Raw genomic sequence first — 20,208 nt, forward strand, 5'->3', positions numbered from 1 at the left:
GTGTGAAGATCTGAAACTGCAGCAAGTACAAGAAGCTTGGGTTTTGGCATGCTGATTTTTCTGTGGGGAGATAAACTACCTTGGAAATATGAAGCTGAACATTTGAAACACTTGTTGACATTTTTTTCATCATAATTTGATGTTAAGCATTTCAGTCAACAGGAGAAAAGAATCACCTGTAATTCAAAACCCTCGTAAGGATTTTCCAGCCTTTCCTTAGAAAGGCATTTTTCTTGCCAGTGCAGTTATGGAATTTTTAATGGCTTGTTTGTTATTTAATCTCTGAAACAGGGGAACCCCAGACATTTTCATTAAAATTCAAGAGAGCTGAAGACTACCCCATTGACCTTTATTATCTTATGGACCTCTCCTACTCTATGAAAGATGATTTAGAGAATGTGAAAAGTCTCGGAACCGCTCTGATGTTAGAGATGGAAAAAATAACTTCAGACTTTCGGATTGGTAAGAAAGATTTGCCTATTCAAAAAAAGAAAAATTAAACCCCCCCAGGTTTCCTTCCTGATGTTTTTCACATGATTGTATATGAAAAGTATTTTTTTTTTTTTGCAATTTAGCAGTATTATGGCAGATGTTCTAATACATAGGACCTGTTGAACAGCATAAAAGTATTTGGCATTGGCGGAGAAGATGGGACATAAATATAAGAACTATTTCTGATGTTGGTTAAGTAATAATGCATTTGAATTCTGTTGTGTGATAATAGAAATGAGACTTCCATTCTTCAACTTACAGGGATTTTATTGTTCTTTTCTTAGGCTTTGGCTCTTTTGTGGAGAAAACTGTGATGCCTTATATAAGTACAACCCCAGCCAAACTCAGAAATCCTTGCACAGGGGACCAGAACTGTACAAGTCCATTTAGCTATAAAAATGTACTCAGCCTTACCAGTGAAGGAAACAAATTCAATGAACTTGTAGGTAAACAGCACATTTCTGGGAACTTAGATTCTCCTGAAGGTGGATTTGATGCAATAATGCAGGTTGCAGTTTGTGGGGTGAGTGTATTGTTTTTTATTGTTCTATTAGATTAAATTGTTTGAATGCAGCATTAGTGTTTTATGGTGGCTGGCATTTGAATATGTCACCTCCTGCAAGCAAGACAGGGTTGGTGAGGAAGAATTCAGTGAGTGAATGAAACTGGGAAATGTGAAAGTGCTGAACAGAGGTTGTGATCACAGCATGTAGAGACAAAGCTTTTAAAGTTGCTATAGAGAAAGAGTCAGGTTTGCTTAAAAGTGTCTGAGATCCTGAGTAAGCAATTATTCTCAGATTATTCTAAAGATCTGTAAGTTTCTTGTGGTTGTGGTTGCAGAAATTTGGTGTATTGTAACTTCTACTAGTTTCTCAGAAAGTAGATGGAAAACTGGTTTTTTACTTATTTTTGTGGGCCTAAGGATTCTTTGTTTCTGTCCTTTTGACAGACTATTCTATGTACAGAATGGAATCTCAAAAAAGCAATATCTAAGTTTATTGCTTTGTTACTGTATTATTTTTGCTGTTGATCAATGGATTCAAGACTTTCTGAAATGATCTGGAGTCTTGGTTTAAAAGTGCAGTGTTAATCTTCGAGGGTTTTTTTGGTGTTATCTGTTAGTATATGACACTTTTACATGGTCTTCTTTCATTAAATTAGCTAGGGCTTCAGCTCCATGGAAAAATTAAAAAAAATAGGAAAGGGCAGTTTAGATAATTAAGCCCTGCAGTTGTGAAGCAGGATGCTCGTGGGCCAGTCCTCTGGCAGGCACTGTGCTGGCTGTAGCACTAGGTTGGCAAAGCCAGGTGATTGTTCAGGGTGTGGTGCTGGGCAGTTCAGTGGTGCAGCAGTGCTGCACACCAGCGCCCTGGGGCTGCCTGGTCAGGGCATGGAGTGGAACTGGCACTGAAGAGCCTGATTGCTAAACCCTGTCACTCTTCAGATACTCCAGTGAGAGCTGAACAGAGTCTCTCTCAAAAATAGTCTTTTTTGCCTTTGATGAAGAACCTGCAGCAGATATTTTGGAGCAGACATTTAATGAAACATAAGTGTTTCCAAGGTTTGCATGAATTAATGTTTTCCAGGGTGACACTTTCGCAGTGTGGCTTCTCCTAAGTCTGTCTCCTTTTCCATGCACTTCCCTCTCAAGTGTTGGTCCCCAGTGCTTCAAAATAAATTTGGTACAAAATACCAAAAATCTGATTGTGTTTTTCCCAAGGAACAAATTGGCTGGAGGAATGTTACAAGACTATTAGTGTTTTCCACGGATGCTGGATTCCACTTCGCAGGAGATGGTAAACTTGGTGGAATTGTTCTGCCAAATGATGGGAAATGTCATCTGGAAAATAATGTGTACACAATGAGCCACTATTACGTAAGTCTTTATATCATCTTCTAGGGAAATGAATATTTTATGATGCTTAAGATCAAAATAACTCATTAGGTTATCTGGTATAGTTTCAGACCACTGTCTTAGAAAGTTCATCTGTTTACATGAAGTGACTTTAGCTAAACTAATGCAAATGTGCAAGAATTAATCCAGTCTTAACTGGAAAATTTCAAGAAATGGCACCTTTCTTGCTGTGGTTATGTGTTGCTGGATTTTAACCTTTTTGATGACTAATAATCCTGTATGCCACACTGAATCACAGAATATTCAGAGTTGGAAGGGATGTACAAGGATCATAGATCCCAACTCCTAAGTGATGGGCTTGTATTTCCACTAGAAAACTGTGATGGCTGTTTCATTATTTTATCATTTCACCAGTTTTCATTTAGAATAGCTTATTAGTGAAAAATACTGTAAACTATCCGCTTGGATAGTTTTTTAAGACTGAAATTGTATGATGCAAAGTTAATGGTAAGAGTATGGTTAACATTGCCTTTGTGGTTTACTGGAAGGGAAATCAGTCAAAAATGCAAAGAGAAATATTTACCAGATGGGGTAACCACAATAAGCTTTACCAAGTTTGTGTGTTCATATATTCCCAACTTTGAGTGAAAATTGTTCAATAAAGGCCTAAAATTAATTCAGTTTTATTTCATCATTTCTTTGTGAAACAGTGCAAGAAGTAGTGGTTTTGAGGGACTGAAGATAATTTTTTGAGAATTTAAGGATTTAACATTTTACATGTCATGGAATGTGATAATGTCCATGTGAAGAAACACCTATCTTCATGAGGCACATATGAGATCTTACCAATGCCTGTTTGTTTTCAGAGATTGTTTTTCTTTCATACTTCGGGATGAGCTGGCTAGTTAGGAGTTGTATTTATGTTTCTAAAGAAGATTTGTATTTATGATGTCAGAGTATTTTCAATTATTTTCTAGCAACAAGTTTCAAATTAGAATTTAATTTTATGATTGATTTTTTTTAGGATTATCCCTCTATTGCTCATCTGGTACAGAAACTCAGTGAGAACAATATTCAGACAATATTTGCTGTTACTGAAGAGTTTCAAGCAGTCTATAAGGTAAAGAAATTACTCTGAAGTCATTAAAATTGACTTATTTGAAATTAAAGTAATTGTGGAAGTAAGTGATCATGGAAGTAATGTTTTGCTACCCACATACTTTATTATTAAGGTTTTTTATTTCTTCAAATGAAAAATGACTGTAATTTCCAGTGAGAAAGTGCCCCTTCTCCTTGCTATTCATTATATAGGTATGAGTGAGTGGAGAACACATTTGCAGTTCTAATTTTTGTGAACATTTTTACAGCAAAATAGCTGAGGGGGGTGTGGACACTAAATCCAGGGGACACAGTTATGAAAGAACATATTTTGTCTCTTGTGCTCTATTTATATACCCCATGTTTAAAATTAACTAAACTGCTGGATGTGATTGTGCAATAGGAAATGACTCTGTAAAGGACATGCATATTTTTCCTTCTTTTAACCTGTTTTTTTGGTTTTGGGGTTCTTTTATAAACTGTATTCAAATTGTTGGGGGTTTTTTGGTGTTTTTTTTTTTTTTTTTGTTGGAAAATTATGCCTATCTATTTTTAATGTATTCCAAGTGTGGTTGAAGAGAGATTGTGGTCAACATGTACAAGAAAAGGGCTTAGTATTCTGTTACCAAAATCAGAGTTAAAATGCAAAGGAGAAGAAAAGGCTGGGAGTTTGTGCTAGTAGGGCTGTGTATAACCTCAAAAATTGTATTCATCACTGGCAACCCAGCTTTGTTTGCTGAAGTACTTGACTAGTGAATCCACTAACACACTATATCACCATTTAAACTGAAAATTATACTTTGTTTGCCAGTAAGACTGTACTTTTCCTTCTGTTTTTGTCAATATTGAAAGGAACTGAAAAATCTGATACCAAAATCAGCAGTGGGGACACTGTCTTCAAATTCCAGCAATGTGATTCAGCTGATCATTGATGCATACAATGTAAGTTCAGATTTTATTTATTAATGTTTTTTGCTCCTAAGTTTTTCAAGCAGAGACTCCAAGGTGGACTGGTTAGTATTTTACACTATAAATATCCTCACTGCTGTAAAACCATACTGAACATTCAGACTCTATGGCAATAAGAGGTTAGATGAGTAAAATGATACCCTCTTAAAGCCATTTAAAATGGCATTACAAAGAAAACTAACCATCCACATTTTCACTTTCAGAAGATAAAATTCACAACCCAAACCCACGCTGTTTCTTCAACTTGTTCACTTTTTCCTTCTTTCCAAGTGTTGGCAAAAAAAGCCATTATGCTGGGTTTGGCCCCACAATATTTTCTCCATTGCTGCATTGTGTGTAAATGAGATTCACCTCTCCTTTGGAGCACATGGGGTAAATGAGTGCCTGTGGAAACCTGTCCTGACCTTGTAACAAGTTCAGACATGAGAAGGGGTAACCACGGTGTGACTTTGGGCAGCCCTGGGCTGGTGTTTCTCAGCACATTGGAACTTAAATAATTCCAGTGTGTCTGTGGGGTTGGTGCTTAGACTGGGCATAGCTGTTTAATATCTGTTCTTCAACAAAACACTTCTGCAACTCAGTTTGAAGTTAGGTAATAACTGTTGTTTCAGTCCCTTTCTTCAGAGGTTATCCTGGAAAATACTAAGCTACCAAAAGGGGTGACAATCAGTTACAAATCTTTCTGCAAGAATGGAGTGAATGGCACACAAGAAGAAGGAAGGAAGTGTTCTAACATTTCAATTGGAGATGAGGTAACTCAGAGTATATGGGCTGCTGCTCAAATAAAAAATGCACTTAGTGTCCAGCACAGCATTTCTTTTTAATAGTACAGATGTGTAGTAACATGACACTCCTTTTTTTTTTTTTTCAGGTTATATTTGAGATTAATATAACAGCTAATGAATGTCCAAAGAAAGAACAAAATGAAACTATTAAAATTAAACCATTGGGATTCACTGAAGAACTGGAAATTAATCTCCAGTTCATCTGTGAGTGTCAGTGTCAAAGTGAAGGAGAACCTAATAGTCCAGCCTGCCATGCAGGAAATGGAACATTTGAATGTGGTGCGTGCAGGTAAACAAACAGACGTTTTCTTTATTTTTGCAAAAGAGAAATACGAGCAAGATCTTTGTTTCCTTAATTAGGATTTACTTGGGTTTATTAATTTTTTTTTTTTAGTGAAACAAGAATTGATGTTGGGGGCCTGTTTCTTTTAGGATACTTTGAAATACTGCCGTATCTCTGCAAATAATCCCTATGCTTAAATATTGATCATTAGATCAGCATTATTGTATTAGTCAGAATTCAAATTTGGCCTTGAGTCAGTGCTTTAAAGGATATTGATCCGTTTTTTGTGTTCCTTTTTAAATACAGAGAAAAGATTGTTCTCATCTGTGTAGAAAAACTTCTTTTACTTGGTGTGACTGCCACTGGTGTCCACTTGGTTTCATGTGGGCAAGAACAGGCCTGTGGATAAGCACAGCCTTTTGTTTTTGTAAATGCAGCAGCTTCCCAATGATCTCTTGTCTGTGATGGACACCACTTAACAGTCTGTCGATCACTGATGGGCACAGGAGCAGCCTCCATTTGCTCATCTATATCTTACCCTTGATAATGAGAAGTGCTGATCCCTGAAGATCTCAGTTTGGAAGCTCTGCAGATCATCTGCCCTCCTGCTTAATTGCTGATAATCAGAAACCTTTTCATTGAAATATGTCAGCAGCTACAGGGAATGGCTGCTGTCACTTGAGAAATAATTATTGTTGTATCACATGAGAGAGGGATTAATAATTGTGTGACAACTTAATTAGAGGGGGTGACACATAGTCTCTCACCTGGAACATCAGGTAAGATAATCAGCATAAAAGCAGCTCAGTCCAGTTTGCTCCAGTGCCTTCAAGAACTGGTACATAGCTGTCAGCTGGAAACCTCATTTGAAGTTTAAGTCAGAACATCCCTTGAGAGTGTCATCACTTTTACTCCTGTTCTTTGTGCTGTTCTTGTGGCCTTCTATTGTGTGACTTTCAATTAAGATTATGTTTTCAGTCATGTTTTTACCTTGCAGATGTAATGAAGGACGTATTGGAAGACTATGTGAATGTAGCACAGATGAAGTAAATAGTGAGGATATGGATGCTTACTGCAGGAGGGAGAACAGCACAGAAATCTGCAGTAACAATGGAGAATGTATTTGTGGACAATGCGTGTGCAAGAAAAGGGAAAACACCAATGAGGTGTATTCTGGCAAATACTGTGAATGTGACAACTTCAACTGTGATCGATCAAATGGTTTAATCTGTGGAGGTGAGAGATGCTTCAGCTTTCTGCAGGCACAGCTGGTCAGTAGTTTGCAAGTCTGTCTTCTCTACCCAGCTGAGTAGGGATACTTAGCTAAAAGATCAAAGCCACTCGATAGCAGAGATGAGGATACTCACAGATTTAGTGATTGCAAACACTTGTCTATTAATAAAACAGCTCTCTGAGCATGTAGTCTGTCAATGCACATTTCACCTTCCTTGAATCACAGCTCCAGGGGTGTAAAGTGAACTTGACTTCTGCTGTTAATTGCAGAATTACCCTCGTGTATTACAGTAAAGAGGGCTGAAACAACTCTTCTGAGATTGTAATGCTATACTGGCTCAGTGTAACCACTGTGTCAATAGAAAGAGAGAATGCCCTCAGCTTACTTGTAATAGTGAATTCTTGGCTTTGGTGCTTGACAGGATACCAGTGAATTGCTTGACACTGTTCTGAAAGGTAAATGAAGGCTAGAATGTGCAAGATCTAGAAAAACACCTTAAGCACTTGGAGACTGCTTAAGACTTCAATGATAATCAATTCCTGAAATCAAAAGCAATTTAAAAAACATTCAGCAGCCAGTGTCTAAATTATTTTGCTGCTTTGCATGTGGAAATATCCAGCAGGAGTATAACTACTAACCTCAGTGTTGTCTGTGATGCAAAAATAAAACAGAGAAGCCACTAAGCTCTGAGTGATGAGAATACCTCATTTGTTTGATTTGGTCAGAATCCACTCACTATTGCTCCACAAAGGATGGGAGCAGTGGTGGTGATGTTCCAGAATACATGGTGACAGGAATGTCACTGAAACACTTTATTCTCTTTGGCCATACCGCTCCTTCTCTAATGATCTTTCCTTGTCTTCCAGATCAGTATAAAGGCATCTTGTTTCTTGTGCAGGGAAGTGTAAGGAGCATGAAGTTGGGTTGGGTGTGTGAGATCAGAAGTACTGCAGCTGAACACTGGTGTTCTGTGGAGCCAAAGCTGTTTCAATTTTCTGTGTTTTGAATACTCAGTTAGTGCACCCCTCATCTTTTTAAGTCTTTATACATTTGTGTAGTGATAGATATGAAGACAGGAGCAGTCAATTTATCTGTATGCATACAAGATTGAGAACTGAAGCTGTGCTGTAATGCTCTCCACCTGGGGAATATGGTCATCACATTATACTAGTCTTCATCTGATATTCCCAAGTCATGTTATTCTGTTTATGAAAGGAAATCTGAATGTACAGGAAAATGGGAAAAGGGATGAATGCCTGTAAGTAGTCTCTCAAGAAGCTAATATTTATTTTGTACCTCTTAATTCATTAGAGTATTCATTGTCTTTCCACCATGGTTTCTTTTTCTTTTATCTACCCTGAGGTGGTACACCTTTATTTCTCACTGTCACTGGTTTTTTTATATTAACTTGATTTCTCTGCAATACCTTTTCACTGCACAGGAAATGGGATCTGTAAGTGCAGAGTGTGCGAGTGTTTCCCCAACTTCACTGGCAGCGCCTGCGATTGTTCCTTGGATACTGCACCGTGTATGGCATCGAATGGGCAGATTTGCAATGGAAGAGGAACCTGTGAATGTGGCACCTGTAACTGTACAGATCCCAAATTCCAAGGCCCCACATGTGAAATGTGTCAGACTTGCGTCGGTGTCTGTGCAGAGCACAAGTACGTACCCAGAAAAACAAGTCCCAGCTTCTATGTGTTTTGAGTTTGTGATGTGTGAGGATTTTTAAAACAACGCTTTTGATAGTTAAAATTTCAGCTAAGCTTTTTGCTTAAAAGAAATAGTACTGAAATTACTAACTTAACAGTCAAAAACTAAACCTAGAACTGTGTGAGCCAGTGAAATTTGCATCCTTCCCTTTAGAAGTACAGGTTTTTATACGCCTGCATTTTCTTCATGAAAACTTTGAAATAAGTTTAGGATTAATGGCTTAGCAGATTCCTGTGCAACTCACTTTGTGCTGAGAAAAAGCTTTGTTATTTTTAGTATAAAAATCCTGTTCAATCTGCTTTTTTCAATGAATTATTCACTGATACCCTGCTGTAAAGCTTGTCACTGCGTTTGTTCTTTATAACCTGTGTTACCCTGTTCTTACAGTGGCTTTTCTTGAGAGTATTCATCTCCCAGGTAGAGGTGTTGAAAAAGTTAGGGGTTTTGTCTTTCCTTGAAGCCTGTGAGTCATTCAGGGAAAGAGGAATTCATGAAAAGGGCTTTTATTAGTCTCAAGGTATATAAATGTTCTGACTGGTACAAAGCCATGTCTTGCTTTATTTTTTCCTAACCTCTGTGGCAAAGGGGTTGGTTTTCTTGGACTTTTTTCCCTGTGTTTTCTCCTTAGCGTTTCTTTAGATTAAATGCTAGATATCTTCCATGAACACATTCAAAAGTACTACTTCTGTTTTGTTCTTGCCCAGGGACTGTGTTCAGTGCAGAGCTTTTGATAAGGGAGAGAAGAAGGAGACGTGTTCCCAGGAATGTATGCATTTCAACATGACGCGCGTGGAGAGCCGGGATAAGCTGCCGCAGCCCGGCCAGCCCGATCCCCTGTCTCACTGCAAAGAGAAGGATGTTGATGACTGCTGGTTCTACTTCACTTACTCTGTCAACTCAAATGGAGAAGCCAATGTCCACGTGGTGGAGACCCCAGGTAGGAGCAAGCTGTTGCCTGTTCCTCCTTAGTTGTTAATTTGTGCAGTTGTTGGGTGCTACAAAGTACCTGTGGTTCATTTGGGTGAGTTAAATGCATTCAGAAACAGGAGCCTGTTCCCCCAGTGAGAGTTGTGCATGTCTGAGTGGCTTTAGAAAAACATATGTCTCCCTTGGTCTAGATTTTTCAGAAACAAAAGGTAAATCAGATATGTGTCTTTGTTGTAACATTTCCTCTTTGCACTTGATGTACTCGGGCTTATTTTATCTCTCTTGTAGCAAGTCCTATTTAGATAAATTTTGATAATTTTTTTTATTAAGCTTCTGCTACAGGTTATAAACAATGGCTCATAGAAATAAATACTGCTTCAAATTAGAATGTTTTAAATTCTCTACAAAAGTAGTCCACAGTATGGAGGAGGAACTTGAGCTCTGTCTCCTGGGACAAGCCATACATGTCCTACGCCTTTGGGGCCTGACCTTTTCATGTGTAAACTGCTGCTGCCTTAGCTCAGAGGTGAATCAAGCCCATCATGCAGGAGGAGGCACCTTAATTTGTGCCATACAAGTGCTGATGGAACAAGCTCTGGCCAGTAGAGCTGTGTTCTGTGGAGCAGACACTTGTTCCTTACTGGCTCCCAAGGAATTCCTGTCATGTCCCTTCCCAACTCCCTCGTTCTTGCAGAGGCAGCTATGAAGATAGGGAGTCTGCAGTGTGGGGGAAGCTGTGTTCTATCCACAGTTGTTCTATTGCACAGGACTTGCATTAATTTGCTGCTGACTCTTTCAGTCTGTGCGCTGAGCTCTGCAAAAGCCTTTCTTCAGTTTGTGATTATTGGGAATTCTACGTTAATAGTGGAGTTGGGTTTTAATTTGGAGGATTATTATTTCTGTGTCAGCCATTTTAAATCACCTTGCATCTCATCACAAGGGAGCAAGGAAGTCTACAGCTTCCTTGTGAGGGGAAGAGGAAGGGAAGACCTCTGTTGTGACCAGTGACAGGACCTGAGGGAATGGCCTGAAGTTGTGTCTGGGGAGATCTAGGTCAGGTATTAGGAAAAGGGTTTTCAGGGGGTGGTTGGGCACTGGGACAGGCTCTCCAGGGAAGTGGTCACAGCACCAAACCTGACAGAGTTCAAGAAGTGTTTTGACAGTGCTCTCAGGCACAGTGTGTGACTTTTGTGTTTGTCTTGTGTCAGGGCCAGGAGGTGGACTCAGTGATCTTTGTGGGTCCCTTCCAAATCAGGATATTCTGTATCTGTGTGTGGGGCCGGTTTTGCTGCTCAGCATTTGTGCTCCAGCTGTCACAGCTTTGACCTGGAGCTCTCGCATGTTTAAATACAATTGCCAGTTATTTTGCTCTTAATACTGTAAATAAATAGCAGTGTATACACTTTATCATCAGAACAGGTTGTTCTGTTGCTAAGATCAAACACAAATTAGAAGGATAAAAATAAGCTGGAATGTTACAGGAATTATGTATTCAAAAAATTATGATATTTGCAAGAAAAATAGTATTGGCATATCTGATATTCAAGATACTAGCTTCAGTACAAAATCAAATGTTAACAGTTCCTGGATATGCATTACCTTTACCATTTTGTAAAATCATGTTTCCCTTACTTTGCTCCCCAGAGTGCCCCAGCGGTCCTGACATCATTCCCATTGTAGCTGGTGTGGTTGCTGGAATTGTTCTTATTGGACTTGCATTATTATTGATTTGGAAACTACTAATGATCATTCATGACAGAAGAGAATTTGCTAAATTTGAAAAGGAGAAAATGAATGCCAAGTGGGATACGGTGAGTCAAGAAGCTTTTCTATGTATAAAAGCTGCAGTAGCGGAGGAAAAATAGAAGATTTTTGTTCACATGCTTTAAAGTGTTTCAGATTACAACCAGTCCTCTTAGAGAAGTATTTCTTGAGGCAGAAAGGAGAGTAGTAACTCGGGTTTAAATAATATTTCAGAAAGAAAATGTGATGGTGACACAACAGTTCAGCTTTGCAAGTTCTACCACACTTTACAGCATATGATGAGAACATTTATTATAAAGATGAGTCACTTCTGTAGAAAGCAAAGAAGAAAATTTTGCACTCATTGAGTAAATCTTATAAATACTCACACAGATTTAGTTGGGAAACTTCCATAAAGTCTTAAAATCACGGCTGGTGCTGGTTTGTTGAAATCTTCCCAGCTCTTTGCCAACAGAGACATGTGCAGGAAAAACAAGCCTATGGTCTACAGGCTTTGGTAGACTACAGAGTTGCTGCCTCTGGGCAGTGTCAGGAGTCTGCTAATCAAGAACCTCTTCACTACAGTTCTGTAGAAGTCAACGCCCCCATGTGCTTGATAAGAAAATATCTTTGTAAAAAGTTCTCCTAGGAAGCCTTTTGGTTTTATTTAAGAAAATCGATTAATCTCGTACTGGGGGTAAAAAAATTACTAACACTCTATATACAGCATGATTTTTTTTCAGTGATAGTTGAGAATGTTGCTTTTCTTTTCCTGTTGAATTATTCGACATTGACCATTTCTTTTACTTCAGCAAGAAAATCCAATATACAAGAGCCCTATTAACAATTTCAAGAATCCAAACTATGGACGTAAAGCTGGTCTCTGAGTCTCAGTTTGTATCTCCTTTCATTTTCTTTCCTCTTTTCCCCCTTTGCATGTCACTTCAAACTCATTGTGTGTCACAGTCAGTTAATCACAGTTTGAGTCTTGCTCAGTGTACCTGCTGCTGCTTTGATTGTGGGGTTTTCAAGAATGCAGCTTGAAAATTTTTAACTGGTTTTGACAGCAAGATTGCTTACTTACTAATACTGCCAGTACTGGCTTCAACTATTCTACAAGCAATTTTTTTGCAGATGTGTGGATACATAATAGAACAGCTCTTAAGATTGAAGAATATTTTTGGATTGTAGAGAGATACACAGGGGATGCTTTGTCTTCCATTTCTTGAAATCAGCAGTCAGTTTGCTTAAAATCAATATTTTTGCTAAGCTAGATTAGATACTCCTAAAATATCCCAGCTAACAAATATCATTTGTTTTATTAGAATGGTTCTGTGAACATGCAGAGTAGCATTACTTTTTTTTTTTTGTAAACTGCTTTGTCTTATTAACCTAGTATAGACCTAGTCTGTAATTATATGAAATTGTATTGTATTGTATGAAATGCATATACTCTACCATATAATTAAATATGCACCTTATTTTTTTCATCCTTAGTTCTATTGAACCTGGTAATATCACAGTCCTTGTAATGTAGCCAGCTTTAGGGTGTCCATAAAAATGAAACACTAATAGGGCAGGAGGAAATATTCTTGTCCCCTCTAGATGCATTTTTCATTCAGTTTCTTACTTCCCCCTAAACTCAGCCTGAGCACCTCATTTGATTGGAGTTGCTGAGGTCAGTTCTCTTCATACCCAGCACACCAGGAGTAGCAGCAGTATCCAGGAGAGGAAGTCAGTGAAGCAGAAGTGATCAGACCTTCTGCAGACTCTCAGATTGCCCTCCATGGGTGCTCGAGGTGTTCTCCTTCCCTGGGACCTTCAGCTGCTGGGGAAGGAGTGAAAGGGGGGCTGAGATGCAGAACAGATGCTGCAAGAGCACTAAGAGAAAGTAGTGCAGAGATGAGACTAGAGGGAGGGGAATAAAGAAGTTGGAAAGGCAGCACATCCATTAAACATCCATGGATTTATTTTTTTTTTTAGAATCCAATGGAAGGGGAGGATCTGTATCTCTAATTTTATACTGTCTGCTGTCTCCTTTTTCAGTGTTGCATTCGAAAGATTTTGTAAAGGAAAAATTAGGGGAGAAAGCAGAAACTGAGACTATTTAAGCTCTTACTTGGTCTCACTGTGACAGCAGTTCCAAATGCTTTGTGTAGCATTCTGATTAAATATAGTTTCCTTTTCTCTTTGCAATCATTTCACTTTCCAGTGCATCCAAAATAGATTGTAAAAAACATTCCTTTTGCCTGCTACATCAACCACATTCACCTCCTTTTTATTTTTCTCCCAGAGCCAATTGTTCTGGGGAGGAAATTGAGTTTTTAGTCCTTTCTAACACCACATACTCCATCTGGTTAAGTCTCTGTTACCTGTTCTTCTGCCATTCACTTAACTGTGTACTTTCTGTTGCATGCAGGACAAGCACCTAACAAACCATACGGTGTGTAACTTCCATTCTGTGCTCTTGTTCTCTGCCCTGTGACTCTTCAGGATGTAATGTCCTTGGTGCTGCCATTTCTCCTCAAAATGTATTTACTGCAAAACTTTCTTCTGGTGTAAATGGAGGGATTGACTTCTGCCTTTTTGGTTTTCTCAGATGTGAAGGTTTAAAGTGTGAAAGGGTGTGGTTTGGGTTTTTTTAAACTTGACTTTATAATTTTTGATATTCATAGAAATATTAGAAGTCTCGGGAGAGAAGGGAGGTGGGATTATTCTTATGGACCACCGGAAAGGAGGGGGTCAGAATTGTCAGAGTAGGTGAGCCATGAGATGTAAAACAAGGTCCTGCTTTTCTCTGTAGGTAAGGTTTTCTGGTGGTTTTAGATAATCGCCATAGCCTCCCATTTAGATGAAAGTTGCTTTGTAATGTCAAGGCAGGAGAGTCATCTAAAATCCCATTATATGAAAATTACACTGTAGTGGATTCCCTCCAGGTGTGTGCATACACAAATAAACTTTGTGCAGTTTGTGACCCTTCCTTTCCCACAGCCTTCATCCACAGATGTGCTGGTGAGGGAACTGCAGCACCATGGAGTTTGTCATGGACCAGGTACTCAGACATTTCCATGGTGGTGCAGATGATGCCACAGCATCCTGGTGGTCAATACTCAAGGCCCAGGTTCTACCCCAGTCAGCTATAAAAGCTTTGGTGGAATCATGCTTGTAGCAAGTCTAAGGATTCTTTTTCTTCTGGACTGAAAAGATGCATCACAAATTGAAAACACAAAGCTGCTATTCGTAGTGAACGCCATTATCAGTCCTGCATGGGGATAGCTTGTGCATTGCTAGGCATCTTCAAACAGACTCCAGATTCAGTCAACTTGGATTTCACAAGTGATAAACACATTTATATTAGACACTAAGTCTGTAGTAATTTGGTTAGCCTTTTTAGCAGCTACTGGTTAAAATGCAGAAGAAAACCACAAACAATTCAAAGCGCTCAAAATTGCAGGGACTTGTTCTTCTGATTTGGATTTTATGCCTGTGACTTACCTTGCTGCTGAATGATGAACGTGCTCTGGATGTGGCAGCACAGTTGGCGTGTTTTCTATCCCTTTCATGTAAATTCCTGTATTCAGTGACTGCTGTTTGTGGCTAGTGGATGGAAATAGTCACAACCAGCTCCTGAACAATGGGTGTGCATGAGTTTTAATTCTGCTTCTAACAGTGACTTAGGTCTTAAACCCACTATGGAGATAGCTTCAGTGGCTGTTGAAACAGTGAGCCCCTGGAGCAAAAGGAATAAGAAGGGTAATTGAACATCCTGTAATAGTTTCATATTTATGCAACAGTGGACTGAACTGTTGTCCTCTGAACAGCCCAGTCTAGTTGTAAGTGAATATTGTTGCAAGAGCATAGCTCTTTATTCTCAGATTAAGGTACTTTTTAAAAGTACCTCCATCTTTATTTCACTCAGTATTTCACTGAGTCTTGTATGTAGCTACTGTTTGTTGATTTAATTTTGGTTTAAGTGTGCATGGGGTTTTCAGTAGTAGGGGCATGTGGCAAATGTGTTTTCCCTAACTCTGCATGCTTGAAACTGTATTTTCTGCAGTGCATAAAGAAAAGGGGATATTTAAAACCATACTAGTTGTCTTAGACAGCAAGTGTGAAATCCCATGTTTTAGAACCCAGTTAAAAAACTGGAATGCTTCTAATGTCTGAAAATGTATACCCTCTGCCAGTTGTGAGGGTATGAGTAAGGGGAGCATCATGTTGGATTAGTGGATATTTATTTTAATGAAGAGGTGTCTGCAGGAGACCCTGCCAAGCCAGGCCCAAGACAAGGCTGGGGTGTGGCTGGAACAGCCAGGGAGAAGCAGGGAAGGAACCTGCAGATCCATCAGGTGCCTGCATTGCAGTTATAGGCAGTAGAGCCTCAGGAGCCATTTAGCTGATCAAATGTCAGGTTGGGTTAAGCTGAAGAGTTGTGAATATTGACTAAATCTCCAGTGTTTGTAATGGGAACTGAGACACTGACCTGGGGAGACAGCTAGTCCAGTGCTTTATCCAGTGACCTAAATCCCACTGTGTGCTTCTGAGAAGTACAAGGGAAGGCAGGACAGAGTTTCAGTATCCTTATAGGGCTTGTGCTAAATCAAGAACATGAAAACTTCAATTCTGACTTCTCTTCAAAAAGCAGTATAGTAAAAAATTTCCAATCCTATTATGCAAATTGTATTTTAAGCCTGATTTCAGGTTCAAGTTAGTTGTATGAGTAGTACCTAGCAAATTTCCAAGTTTTTGTCCTTACCTTTAGACCCATTCCTAGACTATCTGGTAGAAGTTCTGTCTTTTACAACTAGATGTGAGTGTATACCCGCTATATGTGCTGGGGGGAGTCTGTTCTATAAAATGTTGGAGGCTAACAGCACAGTGTGAGAAGTATTACATAATGCCTTGCCATTGAAGAGTTCTACAGTAACTTCTGCTCTGCATATGATGCAGCCTCTTATGCTTACAGACTTCCTCTGCATCATGAACTTTATTGGTTTATATTTATATTTTTAAGAATTCTCCATTAAAACTCGTCAAGGAAATAAGCAATGTACAAGAACTTTGAGGCATAAAGAGAATACTTCAGTACCAGAATAAATCCCTCATCCCTGGATGTTTTTCCCATTTTGTTTGCATATTACTATTGCAAACCTTCTGCTAAAAATATCATGGAGGGTTATAATTTTGCTTTGATTAATTAGTCTGTCTGAGAACTAGCCACATCACATGATTGTCCATTATTTAAAATTTTAAAAAACCCAGCCAAATGTTACTCCTCCTCCCTTCCCAGACCAGTAGGTGACACAGATTTAGTCAAGACAGCATTTGCCTGGGAACTGACAGCAGGGGGAAGGGACTTTGCTGTTAGCTGTATTTGTGAAGTACAGGCAGCACTGAGCACCCAGCTGCTCCTTCACCTCTGTCCAAGTAACACTGACTCAGATCTTGAGAAGATTGAACACAGAGCTTTTACTTCCATTGTCTGGCAGTCCAGCTTCTGGCTGGACAAGTCTCTTGGATCTAGGCAAGACTGGATGCCCCTCCTTGTTCTTTGCATGTTGGAGAAGCTGGCTCTGAGGAGAAATAACCTTTTCCTGCGAAAGGAACCATGGCAGCAGCTGCAGGGTCTCCCTCAGCAGCAGCCACTGTTGCTGGGGTAGAGCAGTCACTTCTCCTATGCTGGGCCTTGCAGACAGAAGGCAGCAAGCTTCCCAGGAACTGTGATGAGAAAACCAATTGAGGTTCTTGCTTGCCTTTGGCACGTTCTGTGGTATTCCTAGCTGATTTTCCAGGTTTATGACCCTGAAAAATAGACACCTGATGTTTGTGTGTCCTTTAATTGAGTGCAGGAAAAATTGGTTTAACCTGAAATATTGTAAATCGAGTTGAATATTAATAGAGTTGAATCAATGTGGTTGTATAGCCCATCTCAGATTGCATGGGAGGAACTTCAAAGGGACAGAGGTTTCCTTACTGCTGCTGAAGGCCAGATACAGCCCTGGCCGGAACAGCACTCGAGCTGGCAGCTGCACTGAGCTGGATTTTCTCAGGAATCAGTTGTGTGTGCACAGAAGAGCTTCATGCTGGCAGACAAGACTCATTTAGGCTGAGGTTCAGGCTGTGGTAAGAGCTCAGAGCTGCAGCTCCAGGCCATTCTAGCAGTGGTCCTTGCTCCTGTGAAAATTTATCTGTTAATTTTGAGTGCACGCTGTTCATCTGAGGTGTGCAAGGATGTCATAAATGGAGTAAGATTTATTGAGATAGAAGAAAATCTGGGAAAAAAAAGGAAGCTTAAAAACAGCTTAATTTAGAGGGTTTTAAATCTCAGCAAGAGATATGTAAGCAATTGTTCTGTAGGCTTGTCTCATATCACTAGAAATATTTTTTTTATTACAGCATCTGCACCAGTACAGAAGTTTCTTTGTTTTTTCTGTACATTTTGCCCTTATATGGGGGTGGGGAGACCTACAGGAATAAAATGAGAATGATGAGTACTGAATGTTCACTGTAAATATTGACTGTGTATTAGCAAAATACTAGAAGTCTTGCCACATTGTTTCTAGAATTCAATTACAATGTAAGATAAGCTGTTTAAATGTTTATTATAGCAGAATGTGGTCTGTGGTCAGACCTGGAGTCAAACAATGTTGTTTACAATTCTGTTCTTCTTTATAAAATGTTCTGGGCTGAAGAGCTCTGGGTGATAGCTGAGCCCCAAGATGAGCCTGCGAGGTTCAGCCTCCTCCAAGGAATTCTGTGGTGCAAATGGAACAGGATCCTGCTAACCCTTTGCTTTATATATTAGCTGTGCATGCCTTTGTTCAAGTTACTAGAAGGAAAATTAGTTTGACTTAAGCTGTTTGTGTGTACAAACAAAGCATTAATGGGTAATTTCTCATGCTAATTTTTATGCTTCTTGCAAACACCTATCTTTTTTCATGTCTTCAAATGCTAATATATTTTCTTTTTCTTTTTCTAGGGTGAAAATCCTATTTACAAGAGTGCAGTGACGACCGTGGTCAATCCTAAATATGAGGGAAAATGAACACTGCTTGTATAACTTCACAACACTGTATGCAGTATAGCAACTTTTGTAGTCACAATAAGATAGATTTAGGGCAAACTGCAGTGATTTTACTAATTCATTACATATAGGTTTGTTTTCCTGTGTGAAAATGTACCATATGTAATTTTTTTTTTTTTTTAATTTTTTAAAAATTTTTTTCTTTTGGTTTGTTTTTTTGTTTTGTTTTGTTTTTTGCAAATAAGAGTACTTGGTGCCAGAGGTTGGACAAAAAAACTTGAGACTATGTAGCCTAGTCAGCCCAGGATCACATGGTGCCTTTCTGACCTTTCCCATTCCCATGCTGTGAATCCAGGTCTTGTGCAGGGCGTGATGCTGCATGGCATGACTGGGAGGGAAGGGGTTAAAGCAATCAGCATGAGGGCTCTGCCTAGCCATTTAGTATTAAACTTTTTAGCTTTACAGGGAAATCAGGGCTTGAGTTTGCAGATGTAATTAAACTCGTGTAGCATGGAGCTGGTGGTTAATTGGTCTTTGACGTGCTGGACGTATGATTAAGTATTTGGTAAGTTGAGTGAGCTGGAAGGGAGCAGTGTAAAAGACTGAAAAGCGTGTGCATACTTACCTTTGATTTTCAAGTTGCCTATTGCCAGGTTATGGTTAAAATGAAAGGTTTTGAGAAGAATGTTAAGAAGGAAAAAATAGCTTTAAAACATGTGCCATTACTGAAGAAGTTGCTGACCAGTAACTTGCTTAGTTTTTCTTTGTAAATTCAAGCCCTGGGTGGCAGTATCATGAAGTACCTTACCAAGACATCCTCAGATCACCTAAGGGCCTTACGTGATGCTGTGTCTTTATTCTGTAATGTTTCTTTGCTTTCAAGCCTGGTGCTTTGTCACCTTCTAATCTTCCTAACGTATTTGGTTGCGATACTTTTTGTAATATTTTTGTATCAACACAAGCTTTTTTTTCCTTGGTTTTTTTTTTTTTTTGAGCAGTCTTAGCTGTAAATTTGCCTTTACCCTGTAGCTAAGATTGCATAGTTTGTCATATGACGAGTCACACATCATTCTTGACATGTGCCATGTATATTTGCCTCTGACCATTCAAACTGCATCATAGTCATATTCTTGTTTTAAGTGCCTTTTTATTTTAACAGATGTTCACTTTTTACAGTGCTATTACTGAAGTTATTTATTAAATAAAAGTACCTTAAAATACTTGATCTTGTCTCTTTATCTTGTAGAAGTTGACACTATTCAAAAACCTGGGAATTGTGTCTCTGCAAGGTAATAATTGTAATTGTAATAATACCAAATATGCCCTGAAAGGAGTTAAGTTGATCTTGGGTGACAAATATGAGCTGTTGTAAAATGCCCAGGGGGTGGGTGCAGCACCGTGTTATGTGCAGGGGATGTTGGTGTAAAGCCCTCTGAGCTCATTTGCTTGTGTGCTAGAAAAGTTCTGTAGTTTAATAACTGTTCCAGCAAATGGGCTGTTTGGTTAATACTCTTTCACCACATGCAGCAAATTAGAAAAATTGCTGCATTTTGTAGGAAAATAAAGTCTCCTGAATTTTTTTAAGAGTATAATGTTGTTAGATTATCACAGACACTTTGTAATAAAATATGAAGTATATTCATGGAATCTGTATGGTCCATTGGGGCTTTTCTAGCTCTTGGTACTTCGATTGTGCTGAGGCACTGTTGGGATCTGTTCTGAATGACCCATCCCAGGTCAGGAGCCTGGTTTCCATGCAGTGGGAGTAGGGAGTGAGGGGAGGATGGGAGGTCGGTCTGTCTGTCTGTCTCCTGTCTCTGAGGGAAGCAGAGATCCAGGAGCAGCTCCTGCCCAGGCTGAGTGTGCCAGCCCAGCAGCAGGAGGGATGGGCACTATAGAGGTGCCTGCACTTCCCACCCATGGGGCTTCCTTCTGGTCAGCAGGAGGGGACAGGGAGGAGGCTGTTGTCCCTGTCTGTGTGTCCTGTGTGTGCACAGATGTCCTGTGTGTGCACTGCCTGCACAGCCTCGCTGGGAATGCACACTCCAGCTCACCTCGGGGTGGACCTGGGGCCGCAGAGCTGCT

At 39.4% G+C, this 20,208-nt stretch overlaps 1 protein-coding gene across 2 annotated transcripts in view; it reads left to right on the plus strand.

Moving 5' to 3' along the window:
* ITGB1 (integrin subunit beta 1) overlaps positions 1-19,348 on the plus strand; it is a 42,805-nt gene extending 23,457 nt beyond the window's left edge. For both annotated transcript variants that reach the window (XM_015619051.3, XM_033520584.1), the window contains exons 5-16: positions 292-462; positions 777-1,015; positions 2,213-2,368; positions 3,372-3,467; positions 4,298-4,387; positions 5,026-5,166; positions 5,286-5,488; positions 6,480-6,718; positions 8,158-8,380; positions 9,134-9,366; positions 11,001-11,167; positions 18,079-19,348. In XM_015619051.3, coding sequence (XP_015474537.1) covers positions 292-462; positions 777-1,015; positions 2,213-2,368; positions 3,372-3,467; positions 4,298-4,387; positions 5,026-5,166; positions 5,286-5,488; positions 6,480-6,718; positions 8,158-8,380; positions 9,134-9,366; positions 11,001-11,167; positions 18,079-18,144 — 2,024 coding nt within the window. In that variant the 3' untranslated portion in view covers positions 18,145-19,348. The remainder of the gene's footprint in view (positions 1-291; positions 463-776; positions 1,016-2,212; positions 2,369-3,371; positions 3,468-4,297; positions 4,388-5,025; positions 5,167-5,285; positions 5,489-6,479; positions 6,719-8,157; positions 8,381-9,133; positions 9,367-11,000; positions 11,168-18,078) is intronic.
* The last annotated feature ends 860 nt before the right edge of the window (positions 19,349-20,208 follow it).

Source organism: Parus major, chromosome 2, assembly GCF_001522545.3.
Source record: "Parus major isolate Abel chromosome 2, Parus_major1.1, whole genome shotgun sequence".
NCBI lineage: Eukaryota > Metazoa > Chordata > Aves > Passeriformes > Paridae > Parus > Parus major.